The 16,996-nt window shown below is 32.6% G+C and overlaps 1 protein-coding gene across 2 annotated transcripts in view; it reads left to right on the top strand.

Moving 5' to 3' along the window:
* LOC122714050 (frequenin-1) overlaps positions 1 to 12,970 on the top strand; it is a 49,304-nt gene extending 36,334 nt beyond the window's left edge. For both annotated transcript variants that reach the window (XM_043935047.1, XM_043935046.1), the window contains 2 exons: positions 773 to 861; positions 7,055 to 12,970. In XM_043935047.1, the coding sequence (XP_043790982.1) occupies positions 773 to 861; positions 7,055 to 7,222 (257 nt within the window). In that variant the 3' untranslated portion in view covers positions 7,223 to 12,970. The remainder of the gene's footprint in view (positions 1 to 772; positions 862 to 7,054) is intronic.
* Positions 12,971 to 16,996: the final 4,026 nt, after the last annotated feature.

The raw sequence follows: 16,996 nt of genomic DNA, 5'->3' as shown, positions 1-16,996 counted from the left end.
GACAGTTTTTGAATGAATTTCGCGTTAGAGAATAAATTATCAATTTGAAAAATTAACGAAATAATAATAATAATAATAATAATAATAATAATAATAATAATGGAAAAAGCTTCAAATTAACTAATGTTTCTGAGGTTTCGAGTGATGTAAGATCTGTAATATACGTATATTCAACAAATAACGGGTGGCCTTTTTAAACGCGTTTCGTCAAATGTTATTATAAATTTCGAAAATTTTAGTATTTCAGTATTTTTACTGATTTACCATGTTATCTTATTGTTCATAAAATTTTGATTATTTCACACGTATATCTATGTACGTATGTACAATAGTAATAAAAAATTTAGAAGTATATGTACACGTGTACAGTACTCATTGCCAAATATAGAATGTGCATAAGTACGTATATTTCTAAAGTATTTATACACAGGTATATTTCTGTGCACGTCGGAATTCTATTTTCCCGTAACTTTCGCTATTCCATTTTTTAAAATGATTTTGACTTATTCAAAAAAAATATTTCAAGTGGCTTTTATTAATGCCATTCATTCAAAGCCACCTTCCTCTCATCACTCTTGAAACCTAAGCGTTTTAATAATTTTCCATTATTATTAAGAAAAGAACTTACATTTTTTGAAAATTTGTATATCGATGAAGAATAAAATAAAAGAGAACGACCTAATATTTTTACTTCGATTCATATTGTGAAATATCGTTAAGGAAATAGTTATAGCGGTAATAATAAAGACTCTTCCTTCTTCTTTACTTTCAGGGGCGTTTCGACTCTATGACGTGGATAACGATGGTTTCATCACAAGGGAGGAAATGTACAATATCGTGGACGCGATGTACGAGATGGTGGTAGGTACATTGGTTCTAAAGTGTCGAGAAAATTAGAAACTTCCCTCCGCTTTCTTTCCCCTCTGCTTTCGTGCAGCGTATCGAGAAAAAGGAAGCAACAGTTGCAAAAAGTATTTATTCACATCTTTCTTTGTCAATTAAGTGCTCTTTCGTCGTGTTTCATGTTTCGGTTAAATTAAATGATATATCGATAAATATTAGTGTAAAAATGTTGCATGTTCATTTTTTAATGTTTTCGATAAAAATTTTACCCTTGAAGAAATGGATCTTTAGCACGAAATATAATAAATTTATGAAAAATATTCGTAACTCTTTCATTATTATTAACATTTTTGACGATCATATTAATAAAATTTTAATTAATAAATTTAATTAAATGAAATTAAGTAATCGACAATCCTTTAAAAGATTAATTCAAAAAAAAAAAAGAAAAAAGAAGAAAAAAAATACGTAAAACATTTCCATTACACATTTTTCATCTGGTTAAAATTATTCGGTCGTTACACAGTCGAATTTCGAGACAGAGTTAATACACCATTTAAACAGTTAGCTGCTTATTATGCTGGATAACAGTGACGATTCGATCCTATATAACGGAATCACGATCAAAGTTAATTGGATTTCGTAATTACGTTCCAATTCCTTGTTTATTTGAATATACACCACTGATAATTATATCTGACGACGTGTTACGCTACATTCGTCAATCGAGTCCATTTCGAATCGATGAGTTAACATGATCGCAAAACCAAATAACAATTGATATATTTGGGATATTTGATTATCCATTGATGATAAAAAAATTCGTGTACTTTTTGCAAAAATAATGGAAGAATAATTTAATGAAGGTGTGATTAGTCTTTAATTTGGCAAAAATTAAATACTTTGATTATTCTATAGATAATATTATATAAGGATAATAATAATTCAAAGATTTTAATTTTTAATGAAAATTTGCGTGTATGTAGAAGAGTATGTATAATAATAATTTATAATTTTAAACATTTTTTATTTTTTTGTAATTGAATAGATAAAGTATTCAATTTTAAATTTTAATCTCTATCTCGTATTGAAGTAACATTTCGTTAAAATTTTGTTAAACATAATTCGTTAAAATCAAATTGTTATTTTACGTTAATTTAAATTATGAAACACTTTATAATCTTTGAAACAAATATTCTATATACACACAAATTTTCATTAAAACCAAAATCTTTGGATTAGCTAAATTTCCTTATAAGATAATACACGAAAACTTTTATCCTTCACTTCATTTCACTTCACTTCACAACAACCCAATAATAAAAATAAATCCTTACCCTTTAAATTTCTCCTTCTAATGAAATTAATTATTCAAAAAAAAAAAAAAAAAAAAAACAAATATTCTTAATCTACGTTAAGAATTCTTAATCACGAACTTATTGGAGAAGCAATATCAATCCCCTCGAAGAAGTGGAAGAAAGAATTACTAAATTTCCTTATAAGATGGCCCAACCTAACAATAAAAATGGATCTTCACAGCCTTCGAGTTCCTCTTTCCAATCAAATAATATTAATTATTCAAAAAAGAAAAGAAAAGAATCACACTAACTTATTGGACAAGCGATATCAAGGATCCCCTGCAAAGGCTGGAAAAGAAGATTGCTAAATTTCCTTACAAGATAATACAACCTAGCAATAAAAATGGATCCTCCTCGTTCCAATCAAATAATATGAATTATTCAAAAAAAAACAAAGAAAATAGAAACTTATTGGACAAGCGATATCAAGGATCCTCTCCAAGGGGTGAAAAAGAAGATTGCTAAATTTCCTTACAAAATAATACAACCTAACAATAAAAATAGATCCTCCTCGTTTCAATATCCTTGAATAATATTAATTACTCAAAAAAACAAAGAAAATAGAAACTTATTGGACAAGCGATATCAAGGATCCTCTCCAAGGGGTGGAAAAGAAGATTGCTAAATTTCCTTACAAGATAATACAACCTAACAATAAAAATGAATCCTTCCAATCGAATAATATTAATTACTCAAAAAAACAAAGAAAATAGAAACTTATTGGACAAGCGATATCAAGGATTCTCCAAGGGGGTTGAAGGATCGTCTTTTTCCCCCTATTAATCGCGAAACGCGGTTAATCGTACGATCGGTCTCGAGACGGTCGTGGAAAATCTTGGCCGATCGATGCCCGAATTTCCCCCGTGGAACGCCGACGCCGACGTCAAAGTCGACGCCGACGCCGAGGACTCGGCTTTATCAATATCGTTGGTCTCGCATTGGCGCCAGCAAACAGGGAAAATTCCAGCCGCGCCACGGAGATTAGACGTCGATCAAGGAGGTCCTTCCTCGCCGATTGTCGAGTGGAGATGATTATCCTGCGGGATGTAATCGTGGCCACCGCGGGATACCCAATGGACCGTGGGATGGATTTTGATTTCGCGGATCGATCTTGAAATCGACCGTGAAAATAGAGAGATTAATTTAGAGCTCGTCGATTGTTACTCATGGCCACGGGTAAATGGGATCTTGTTGCTCGAAAAAGCAAATATAGAGCAGGGTATTGGAAACGACGATTATCTCGATTACTTACTTATTGTTAGAATAAGATCAAATTAAATTTGCATGCAGAATTGGGCATTGATTCTGGATGGAAAAATGAGCAATTGAGATTTCGAATGAAATTTAATTAATGACATTTGTTCGCAATTATTATAATTCATCTTTGTACTCTTTCTGGGATAACCGTAATAAGAGCTATTCGACGCTTTGAATATCAAATTAAAACTAAAAATCGAAACTATTTATTGTTAAAATTTACTTAATTTACTTATTTATCTTTTGCTTGCATGATATTGCAAGGCATGTGATTTCATGTGAATGGAATAATTTTTTGGTAGATTTGTGTGTCTTAAAATGTGCTTTTAGATGGTAAAAAAATAACGTTCGTTATTAAAAAAATTAATTATATTAAATTATGTGATGTAATATAAGTTCGTTAATTAAATTTTAAATCCCTATACACATTTGAATTATTTTATTTTATATTTTCGCTTATAATTTGTATTTTTTTCTTTTTTCTTTCCGAGACATTAAAATATTTTTATAATTTTTGCATGTTTCTAAATCGAAAATTAAAATTCTAGCAATCGAGTGCAAATTAAACTTTTCAAGATTAAATTTTTTTTTAGAAAAAAAGATTCTTTTTTTTAAATTTATTATTTGACCAAATAAAGAACATTATACAAACAATATATTGAAATACTAATTTTAAACCTTTTTCGTAGCAAATATTTTTGAATTATACATTCGAAATAAATTTTATCCAAATCTGATTCAATACAAATTTCATTGCCTTCTTGATTAATTTTTTTATCCACCGTGTAATAAAAAGAAATCTAACTATACCATGAAATAGAGAATTGATTAAATTCATAATCCCTAATTATCATCGTGTACACAATAAAAAGGAACGAAAATATGCATGCATGACCATTCTTATCGAGCTTACCATCACTCTTTATTCTCTTTTTCATTTCGATCGTATCTTTATAAATTGCACGTGGTTTTTTTTAAGGGCGTGTTTAGAGAAAAAATGCTCGCTTCCGATGTCTCCTTCAAAGTAATTGCGCCATATCGCGATGGAGCATGATCAATGCGAGAATTTCGTTTCAAATGCATCTTAATCACTTAATGTTCGAGTTTCTTGCCAATTTTCAATGATATTCAAAAAAAAGTCTCGATATGTATATACAAATTTTCATTAAAACCTGGAATTTTGATTTAGTTATTAATTTCCTTGCAAGACTTTTTCAAGTCAAAGGATTTTGCATTCATAATTGTGGATTAATGTTATTAATTGTTATTTCTTTTTATTATCATTCTCTTTTCTTGATAATTGATAATTTTAATAAAAATATATTTTTCTCTTTCGTTTCGTTCGAAAATTAACGCCTAAATTAGTTTGGTACGGGATAACGTGAAGCAGCTGTCCAACTTTCCAATAGATGTCATGAGAACGTCGTTAAACGTTTTTACCAAATTTCGATGCTATAAATATCTGATTAATCGCGTATCAGTCCGAAGTGACAGCTGCGCCACGGGTAAAAGCATTCTCCTCTCCATTGATTCAACGAGTTCTTCAGTGGAACGTGTTTCGAATTTTATTTTGGATAATTTTATGAAGGATTCCGCTAATTTTTTAATTAAAAAAAAAATCCAACGAACGTTTGTATACTTCACTCGTTTCATTGAACAAACGATCCAATGTTTCACGATGATTTCAATCCCATTCGTTTGTTAAAAAGAAACACAAAAAAGAAGTAAAAAATTAAAAATTGTATAATTTACGAATCACTTGGTCGATGAAAATGAAACGATAAATTTGAAGACACAAAGAAAAAGAAGAATAAAGAAGAAAGTAAAGGAAAAATAATGAAATGTAAACTAATAAAAAAATAAGAAAAAACAAAAATCAAAGCAAAACAAGAATATTTAAAAGTCTGTAATTTTGATAAAAGAGAATCTCTTAAAAAATAATGTAAATTGTATTTTTTGAAAAAAAAAAAATAAATAAAAGGTTGAAGATTTTTACAAATATACGATGATGAAGATGGATTGTAAATTTGTAACAGTGAAAAATTAAAAGTAGAAAGATAAAAAAAAAAAAAGAAAAATAAGCGAAGAATCGAGAAACAGAAACGTGCCAAAAATTTACGAATTATGCGTGACGAATCGTAAAATTAGATGAAAAAATAAAAAAAATTTAAAACCAATAAAGAAAAGAAAAATAGAAAGTAAAAAAAAAGAAAAAGTCGAAAAATAATGGCAAAGATAATTTCCATTTGCTTTGAGCTGATCTCCCATCGCGTTCACGCAACCCATAGAAACCATTGTGAACAACTGGAACAACAAGAACAAAGAAAACACTTTAATTCAATGATATTTCTCTTGGCAAACGTGCAACGATACGATGGAAATAAACACGATGTTAAACACGATACATTGCATTTTCCCGTAAATAGCGTTAAATGCCACCGGCTGCAAACGATATATGAAAACTCATCGATTTTCTTTCCCCTATTTTTCTTCTTCTTCTTCTTCTTAATCCAACTTCATTCATTATTCCAACGCAAGATTCGAGATAAATTTCCTCCGCGGAATACATAATGCCAAGGCACTTAATTACATCACGACTAACCCTATTCCGGGATATTCAACGGGAAAAAGAATTATTATTAACCTTGTCGCAATTTTACTCGCAACCTTTAATTTACTTTCGAAACATTTAAATTTGAAATTCCTTAATAATATTCCAATTTCTAACTAGTCTCGACGGTGTCTCATCAAAGACAATAATACGCGAAAAATATCCTGGCCTCCATGATTAAAATATATTTTCATAGAGCAAAAAATTTAAATTCCTAGAATACTCTTAGCCCAATTTCTAACTAGTCTCGACTCGACGGTGTCTCATCAAAGACAATAATACGCGAGCGTAAAATATCCTGGCCTCCATGATTAAAAATATTGGAGACGGTTCGCGAGTGAAATCTCTATAATTTTATCTTTTTCATAGAGTGTTAAAGACTTTCGCAGGTGGCTGCCACGGTATAAACTCGGTCAAAAGTCGGAAGCGATGAACGATACGGGGATAGAAGAAGAAAAATCCCATCCAAAGCTCCGTTAACTTCTCGCCCTTCTCTCCTGGCTCGAGTTTTATCTAAAGTCTTGTCGACACGAGAAACTCGAATTAAAGGACCCTCGTCACAATTTTTTCCCCCGTTTTCGGACAGCGACCTCGTTTTTTTATAAACTCGATATTAGACTACAACTCGTATTTCAACAACGCGCTCTCACAATTTTACAACTTGTACATCTATTCGATATTCGAATATATGTACAAAATTATCTAATTGTTAAATATATACAATATTATCCGATTGTTAAATTGGTAATTAATTATTAAATGAAACTTTCTTCTTCTTTCTAAATAACTCAGAAAACTTGTTTAATTTTGCACTTTCTATCCCCTTCTCACTCGTGCCACGAATCTACTCAATTATTCAAACACCACTTCTCACCTACCGTATTTCTCCAATCGAATCCCAAAAGCCCAAAAGCCCAAGGGTTTCTTTTAAATCGCGAGAACCTAATAGATTATTCTTGGTCGGTTGTGTTTTGCCGTTTTCCAGGGTCAGCAGCCGCAGGCGGAAGACGAGAACACGCCGCAGAAAAGGGTGGACAAGATCTTCGATCAAATGGACAAGAACCACGACGACAAACTGACCCTGGAGGAGTTTCGGGAGGGTAGCAAGGCCGACCCGAGGATCGTGCAGGCGCTGTCGCTAGGCGGCGAGTAACGGCAGGCCTCCTCGAGGCCGGACAAATCGTCGTCGTTCGTTTCAAGCCGAACGATCGCCCCGTCGCCTCGGTCCGGTCGTCGAAACGGATAAGAGAGAAAGAGAGAGAAAGAGAAAAAGAAAGAAAGAAAGAAAGAGAAGGAGAGATGTTGGGGGTCAAACCGGCGAAAACCCGTTGCACCACAGCCCGGCGTACACGCATACGTAGGTACAGTTGTGATTGGAAAGAAAAAAAAAAAAAAAAAAAGAAGAGGAGTAGGAAAAATTATTTGAATCGACGAGATATCCTCTTGTTATACTTCTCTCTCTTCCTATCGCTATCCACTTTTCTCTATCTCTCTATGTTTCTTTCTCCCTCGCGCGCGGAGGACGACGTTGTTTCTTTCCCTTTTTGCACGAATCGTTTGAGAAAATTGTTGCGATCGTAGCAAGAAGATAGGAACAGTAGAGAATCTCAGAGTAGTGGCTTGATCGTCGATTTTATAGATTCTTTGTATTCGAAACGGTTTACGACGTTACAACCGATTTTCTTTGTACGAACGACAATTGGAGAGGTGGTTGGGGAAAAAAAAAAATTCGAAAGATGGAAATCGATTGGTTTTCTCGCTTCAACGTGAGAAATCTTGCTCGAAGTAATGGAGCGATTGGAATTAATTTCAACTGGTTCACAGGGAGGACGTGTTCTAGACGTGGAAGTTGAGATAGGGGAGATGATAATTGATCATCAATTTGAAGTAAAAATTAACTCGTATAGCGAGAAAGGAAATTGTTTTCACTCGCGAAATTGTAATTTTAAAATGGGAAATTTGTTTTTGAAGAAAATTAGAAGAAAATTAGAACATTTTTCTTCGATGAAATTTTATGAGCATTATTACGATGCAATTATTTTTTAACGGAATATTCACTGGATTCAATAAGTATTCTATGTAATCCTTGCTGTTGAAAAAATTCTCAGGCAAGATCGTATTCGAAATATGAAAAAGACAATGAAATTTCAAAAGTTTTGATTCAACTTTTTAATTTAATTTTCTCGAAGAGATAGCTTATTGATAAAAAGAAAAAAAAATTGCATAATTCGAAGCTTTATTAAAAATCAGAAATTTTTTTAAATCACTTCTTGAACCTTTCCCCTTTTTAACACAAAGTGCAAGAGAACTTTTCTTTCTCGCTCCAAGCACAAAGAAATATTTATTATTTTGTGCCAAGAGTTTCTGGAAAATTGAACTTTGACCCGATATTATTCCCGCGAGAAATGAATGCAGAAAAAGAAAAAAAAGAAATCATTGGTAAGAAAAAGGTCAGTGTAAGAAGTGATTAAAATAAGAGGAAAGTAGAAAGGACAAACGTTTCATCGACCTATTCTAACTTTCTTTCTTCTTTTTTTTTTTTTTTTTTGGTCGAATATGAATACGCGTGTAATACGATGAATCCAGAAAAAAGAAGAAGAGAATGATCGTGACAAAAGAAAAAAAGGAAAAGAAAAAGTGCAGTCAAGGATTATTCTTTTCTCTTGCGAATTCGCATTGAAATACCTCCTTCGAAAAAAAAAACACATTTTTATCCACGTCTCTTTGATCCTTTGCATTCTCTTTCCTTTGATAGTTGATAAAAAAAAAAAAAGAAAAATTAAGTCTTATTACGAGGGATGGCTCAATTGAAACATCGAAACTGATTGAGATTAAAAAAAAAAAAACATAAAAATTAGATTTTTCGTCGAGAAGATAAATTATTACATCGTTACTGCATTGATCGATTATGAGAATTTCAAAAATTACTATTCTTTTTAAAAAAAATAATCGTTCAGGATATTTTTCACAAACGTTCAGATTCAAGAATCTGAAGAATCACGTTTCAACTCGTCCCTATTTGTTATCCTTTCGCGCTACAAAAGTTTTCAAAATCGAAAATGGACGTCGAAACGATACATCGACGGAGGCTTGAAATGAAAAAGGGGAAGCAGATTCGTTCCCCTCACCCTCATTCGCTTAATATTTTCCACGAGGAATCCAAACTACTATCAAATGCAATCGAATATTCCTCGCACGTATAGCGCTCAAAGAGGTGCAAAGGGAGAAATTTTTCTCGAAGACGTTACGTATATATTTTTGGTATCTTCGAGGGGGTCCGTATCTCGTTAAAAAATCAGTCGAACGAATTACGATTTAAACGTATTCCTCCGGTTCGCAGACAAAGAATGGTCTATGAAAGATTCAGGGGATACCGGCTGCGGTATCTGATATCGTGAAAAAAGGAAAAATAACGAAACAGAGGATCGACGAGAAAATTTACTTCGATTTTATAATGTTCACCTGGTTACTTCTCAACCGTACTTCTTTCTATCCGCACAACGTTTTTCTACCTTCCGTTGCACCTTTTCTTCTCGTTTTTTCGATTTCTCTTTCAACTATTTACAGATTCATGCGGCCGACTTTTATTTTTTATCTGGAAAGAGAGAGAAAAGAAAAAGAAATATGGAAAAGCAGAGTGAAAACTTCATTTAACATGGACGCATTAAAAATTGACAGTTTGATAAACATGGTAAATGAGTCGTTCGAAGGATATCTACTGCTAAAAGTTCGATGTATGTAGTCAAGCAAAATTGAAACGCAAAGAGGAGAGTGATATCGATGATTGCGAAATAGAAACTTCTCCCTTCCTCGTTTACATCTTTACATTACCTACGATATTCCTCGTTTCAATAGTAACAAAACGAGAAATCGTGAAAAGGGGCATCTCCAAAAAGCTTGAGTTCTGATTTGAATGGATTTTGAATCTTTTTGATTCCTTTCCATTGAAAAATTTCAGATTCGTTAAAATTCTCTGATAGACGGATAAAATGAGATATTATTTCGAAATTAATTATAGAGAAATATATGTGAATTCGTAATGATTGTAATTCTCGAAATAACGATTGTATTAAAAAGAAAAATATTATATTTTTTGATGTTATTAAGCGAAGATACGATTAATAAAAATGGCGAATAATTCCTTCGGTAATCTTCGTACGTATTCGGATACATTCGGATACTTTCGGATAAGTTCGGCCGATCTTTGCCGATCCGATCCAAGGAATTCCACGATTTCGAAAATTCGCGCGCACCACCAAATTTATAGCAAAGTGAAACAAAGTTTAAATGGCTCGTTAATACGTGTCGCTTATTAAAGTTCGTTATAGTGCAATTTCACGCCATCTGCCTTCAGATCTTGATAAACTTGTAGATATATTTCCTCTTAATTCGTATTCTTTGATATTTTTCCGTCTTTATACGAACAAACCACTATTTATTTCTCAATTGAGCGATGAATTATTTCACCTATTTCGTCCAATTATTTTCAGAAATAATTAATTTATAGTCGACATTATATTTATATTTTGCTCTTATTCACATCGAATCGACGATAAAACACATTCTCCTGCTCAAATAGTCCTCGAAGGGTTAATTCAGTGGCATAACGACCTGCTCTTTATGTAGCAAACAATTCTGAAACAACGATTAATCTTGCGAGCTCGCTTCTCGAGACTTATTCCCCGAGAAATTTCTATCACCGAACATGAAAGCACTTGACATTAACATATTACACATACTTTTTACATTTTCCTTTCGTGATATTCTCCAATTTTCTTTATTAATATACCAGTGGTACATGCTCGTGGTATAAATATATATGCATATCTAATATACATATGCATATCTTTACATAACAATTAAATTCTTATCGTGCCTCTCTCGCATTTCAATCGACTTGTAAACCTAAAGATGCAGATGTCCCGTTCTCTATTACATTATTTTCAAAGTAAAAATAATATAAATTAAAATACCTCGTGTTTATCTTTCTCTATACGGTTACATTTTTCCATCCAATGAACGAGGCTCGTGTAACAATATCTTACAAAGTGTTGAATTTTTTGAAAATTTCACGAGATATTGCATTTATTTTTGGCGCAAATTTACATAAATTCGCCTGGTTTATTAAAACCTATTGTAACGTGTTTTCGTGCACGTTACACATATTCCAAACAAGCTCAAAATCGTTTTTAAAATTTTTCCCGTAAAATCAATAGCAATCGTTTTACATCGTAACTTTTCCTAGTGTTTTTCCAGTGCGCTCTACCATCGATCGTCATTATACCGAGGTTGTACCGAGTTTACCACCGGTTGAAAATGTTTTCGAAAAAGCAAACAACTTTTCGCGTTTTGGCTTAACGAGCGCACTCGAATCGAAAACTTTTCGCTCGGATTCAAACTTTTCGTGGTTTAGAATGGTAATGCGCGGAATGTTCGTTTAGAGGGATATCGTTCGTTTCGTAGATGTTTGCGCCATTACATAAATTATGCCGGCATCGTCGTCACTGTCGCCGTCTTGTCGCGTATATATATATGTATATGTGTACACGCATGAATAACAGACATGAAAATTATAATTTCGGATATGCGAAGCATGCTTCTGTATACGCCCCAGGGATTACAGTCGATGATAAATAATACTTTGAATAAATCAAAGTGACTTTTTTTAGATCCACTTCATTCCTTCTAGTTTATTTTTAACTATTTATTTAGGTATTTCAACTTTTTTTCTCGTTCGATGATTCGATCGATTTACCATCCATAAATGTCAAAAATATCATTGCGAATATTTTTGAGTTGAATAAATGTCAATTTATAGTATTCGTGTATAAAAATATCAAAATTGATATAAATTTTTTTTTTAAATAATGAATAATTTCCAACACGTTCAACAAGCAACAAGTTTTTCCGATATATCTTCTTGAATCTGATTTTAAAATACTTTACATTTTTTATCTATTTCATAACAATTTCTCAATAATTTATACAACTAATTCAATTTATTCGAAATAAACTGATTAAACCATTTTTGTTATTACTTTGCACAATTTTTACATTTCATTGTTCTTAAAATCACTATCTTACGATATATTTTATGTTATTTCGACAAAATAAAAAGCAAAAGATGGCTGAAAGCCAATTACTTATAGACGGTATTATTTTTCCTGGATTATCTAAGGACAGAAATAAAATTCCGTTTCGAGTAATAGTCCTCTCAAATTAGCCATAATCGCCTCGATCTTGCAACTTTAATCGGTTAAATCGACGCGCAACCCCTCATGAGATCGCATCAATTTTAAATGGCGATAGCGGAGAGCTCGCCCTCTTTCGTCGATAACGATTATATTAACATCGGATCTATATATCGGTCGAGTCAAACAAATATTTAGTAACTAGACTGGTGGCGCATGCGCGACCTCCTCTCGCTAAAATCCCCAAATCGCTATCTTCGCTTGACGGCCAATGAAAAATCTCTCGATATTGGCAAACCTCCCATTATTCTTCCTTCGTCGCCGTCTTCTATTAGACTCACGTGAAAACGTTCGATACCACTATATCCGCAAATATCACCCTTTGCCCATCTTCTTACGATCGCTTTGGTCTTTTTTCGATTTATTCACGATTCGTTGCGCTTCTCCTCGTTATTCCACCCTCGTGCACGATGAAATTTACGAGAAAATTTCGTTTCGTGCTGGATTTCTCGTGCGAGACGAATGACAAATTTGTTTAAATCGTTGTTTAAATAGAATTTTAATATATTTAATTATAAATTGGATATTATGCAATTTAGAACTATATTGGATATTAAGAGTTTGTTTAAGGATGGGATTAAAACTTTGAAAACGAAATCTTGAAACTTAAGAAATTCTTGAATTGAAAAACTTTTTGATAATTTTGTAACTCGAAATCCAAAATTTTCTGATATAAAAATATTTTTATTTAAATTCCTAATAATCCATAAAATTTGAATATGTTTAAACTTTAAATACCCATTATTTTTTTACAAACTTAAATTTGAGGAATTTTAAAAATTATAATTTTAATTTTTGATAGAGAAGATTTTTCTTAAAAAAGAAGAAAAAAAAATAAGCATTTTAAGTTTCGCAAAGTTTCAACTTCAACTTTGCCATTGAAATCAGTCTGAAGTCCTTTTGTGTTGTTAGAATACGCACTGTGACATAGTTTTTACATCTTGTATAAATTTCACGGAACGATGTAAAATGGCGGAAGAAACGAACGAGCAAGTAAAGATAAACAACAAAGTAAAATATGTGTTTGTTTGTTGGTGAAAAATCCTTTGAAATCTTAGCTCGAAGCTATGATACTTTCTTTTTCTTACCTCGCCGCGCGTACAAAACTTTAATCGACGAATAAAATATCTTCAAGCCATAAAATTCCTTCCCTGACTTCCATTTTCTCTTTCCATTCTTCCTCTTTCCCTTTCCCATTCTTCCTCATTTCTTCTCCATTTGTTAAAATTTACAAACGATCTCAGTATCACAGTAACCAAAAATTCCTTCTTTTTCCATTACTTCGACCCGAATGGAAAATATTTTTCCTCGAAAATATCTACAAGGATTTAACACGTCACTTGTTGCATCCTGATATAATCTGACAGAAAGTAAATATGTAATACAATTCTCCAACAAATCAACACGGAAAATATTTGACACGTTTCTTTTTTTTTTTTTTTTTTTTTTATTGTCAATTAATTTCCATCGTTCGCAAAAATTTGAAGAGGTTTCCAAAAAAAAAAAAAAAAAAAAAGATAAATATTTCTCCTTTGTCGTTCGTACAACAAAATCATTCTCAATTAGAACGTAATAAAAACTTTTGATCTATCTTGCGAGAATCCGTAGCGAGAAAGAAACTTTAAACGATCTTAGATAGAATTAGAATTTACTCTTGTTCCTTGTCAAATCGAAAAAGTTTTTCTGCGCCGTGATCGTACGGTGCAACGAAGATAACGGGTTACATTTTTAACAGAAAGACGCGTAGACGTAGAAAATAAAATGGATTCGCGACACAAAATGTTTGATATATATACCTGTATGCGTGCTACGTTCGGCAACGCGTCGAGCACGCGCATTTTTTTTTTTTTTCGAAAAAAAAAAAAATCGAAAAAACGACTTGCGATGACACGCGCAAAAAACACTCGTCGTCACGTCTCGCGTCTCGAGTCGTTTATCGTAATTCGTTGCGCGGAATTACTAATTTCTCGGAATTTAATAACTTCGAGTTATAGGCGTGTTTGTCGTATAGGCAAAGAGGGACGCGAGAGAACGAATTATTTGTTGTTGTCGAATTACTCGATCGATCGTTGTCAAACAGTAGCAATAATCGAAGAACTTTGTTAACGCTGATGATTACGAAATTTTGACGAATGAATTTTAAAAATCCATCGATATCCTTTAAGAAGAGGCGATTACTTCGAAGGATAGGGTGCGATGATACAAGGTGATTGTACCAAATGTCGATCACGAGTTTACGACGATGAATTGTTCTCAATTTATTCGAATGAACAACTTTCAATTTTGATTGATATTTTCGACTCGTTATTTTATCGATAAATTTTATCGCGAATGGGAAAAAGTTTTCGAAAGTACGATCGAGAAGTATGTAATTTTCTCGAGGATATATTTAAAGCCTCTTTGAAAGGAAAATATTCCACCTAGCATTTCTTTATCTCTCAAGACATATTGATATAAATATTTGAACTTTTAACTTTTTATTATTGGATTTAGTTTTAAAGTATATTTTACAAGGATCTTACGAGGATAAAATTGTTGATTTTTCTGGAATTACAGATATTCCATTGGAACGTATAGAATTCTATTACAAATGGAATTATATATTTTATTCGTTGCTAGAAGAAAAATTTACCTCGAAATGATTAATCTTAAAATAAATTAAGAAAGTTCTATGTATGTTTGTAAGATGACAAATAAAATGATAAAAATTTCAATTATATTTCGAAATGCAAGATGGAATATTGTAACTCAGAAGAAGAATATATCAGAGGAATCTATTCGATGATTGTGAAGTTAACCTATATACACAATGATTCGAAAATGTTTATAATTTAATTAAACATTTAAATATTTATGTTTATCGTTTTTTCGTTATCAGAATATCGTCGTTATTCGTATCGACTAGATGCCAAGTACAGATTTTCTTTATCGGAGATTCTTAACCTTCTCGACTTCGTAATTTAAGAGTGTATCGATTTAATTATCATCTCATCGTTCGTATAATTTGTACACTTTCAAAAACTTATTTTTGAATTTAGAAATATAATTTCCAATTATATTATATTCATTCTTCTATTTCAACTTGATATATTATAGTTGCGAGAAATAATCCAGCTTGGATTAATCGTTTCGAGAATAAGAATCACCGATTCGCCTGAATTTACCGATAATTCGTTATCGATTAATCGAAACCGCGTGCAAATGAAAAAGCAGCTCGATACGATCGAGACGAATCGGATTATAAATTATACTCGTTCGTATACCAGCGAATCACGGACTGAGAGTTGACTTAATTAAGTAATTTTTACATTTTCATGGTGATTAATAAACGATAAGAAATGAAAATTTTCCGCTTAGATGAGAAATTTCTAGCTGCTTTCCGTGTAAAAATTCTCTCGTAGTGGAGCTTCGTCGAGCTACAATCTCCTCTCTTTGACTTGCCAATGGTACGAGACAAGTGGTAGATCGTCAGAGAGAGCAAAAATGAGAAAAGAGTGGGGGATGGAGAAAGAGAGAGAGAGAGAGAGAAAGAGAGAGAATAGAAAAGAAAAGGAAAGAAAAAATAAAGAAGTTTGCATATTCTTCCTGATATGTACTTTCGCGCGCTTAACGACTCGGAAGCTCTCGCTTCTGTGCATATTGCATTAAATTACGCTCGTATCCACTCGGATACATTCGTATGCGTTCAGCTAGTTTCGTAATCCCGACACGTTCGTGCGTAACCGAATAGTTTTTTTTCTATTTTATCAAATTAATAAATGAGACATCGAGAAGAGAGAAAAAGGGATTTTTTTTTTAAAAACCGATCTCTATCAAAACGTTCTTCCTCTTCTTTTGGAGGAAAAGGTTAATTACATTAATGTTTGGAAACGCAATGAAAAGGAAATGCGTGATGAAAAAAAAAGCTGTTGGGATATCGAGTTCGAATTCCATTCGACGGGCAACATAATCGCGACAATCAAAACGGCTTTATAAGGTTTACAACGTTCTGCCCTTGGTTTGGGAAACGACACGAATTTTTTCCAGTTGCATCGAAACGAAAAAAATGGAATTTTCTCTACGAGAGAGAAAACAGCACTTACACGTGAAAAAGATGAAAGTGATCATCCCTAGCGTTTCTTCGACTATCGATCGGTCCCTTTTTGTCTCTGCTCTTTGTCTCCGTCTCTTCTCTTTCTCTCACTCTCTCTCTCTCTCTCTCTTTTACTCGTTCAGCGTACCGACGATCCCGTAAATAAGAAAATCAATCTTCTTCTCTCCTTTATGATTGAAAGAAACTATTCTACTATAGCGTTACACTTAATATTTTTAAATGCTGCAAAGTTAAAGGGGCTATTCCAATGCGTGCCGTTATACTCGTATCGCTGTTACCGTTAGTTATGTACTAAACGCTAATCTATTGTTACTCTACTTACAGCAACGTGACAAACTTTTCCGTCTAGGTAAAACGTACGGTAAAAACTCTCTCGAAAAAAGTGAACGGGGGGAGAAAAAAAAAAAAAAACAGAAAGAGAGAAAAAACACGCGAAAGAAAGATAGCGAAAAAAAAAAAGAGACGATTTTCGATAGATACACGCTACACGTATACATTACTTACATATGATACCGAGTCGCACACACAGGAAACAGACAGAAGAGACGCGCGTATACACTACACCCACACTCGCGTATATACT

The sequence above is a fragment of the Apis laboriosa genome, unplaced genomic scaffold, assembly GCF_014066325.1.
Source record: "Apis laboriosa isolate Shangri-la unplaced genomic scaffold, ASM1406632v1 scaffold279_cov145, whole genome shotgun sequence".
Taxonomy (NCBI): domain Eukaryota; kingdom Metazoa; phylum Arthropoda; class Insecta; order Hymenoptera; family Apidae; genus Apis; species Apis laboriosa.
The sequence above is the reverse complement of the archived record's forward strand: the minus strand, read 5'-3'. Positions and strand labels throughout refer to the sequence as shown.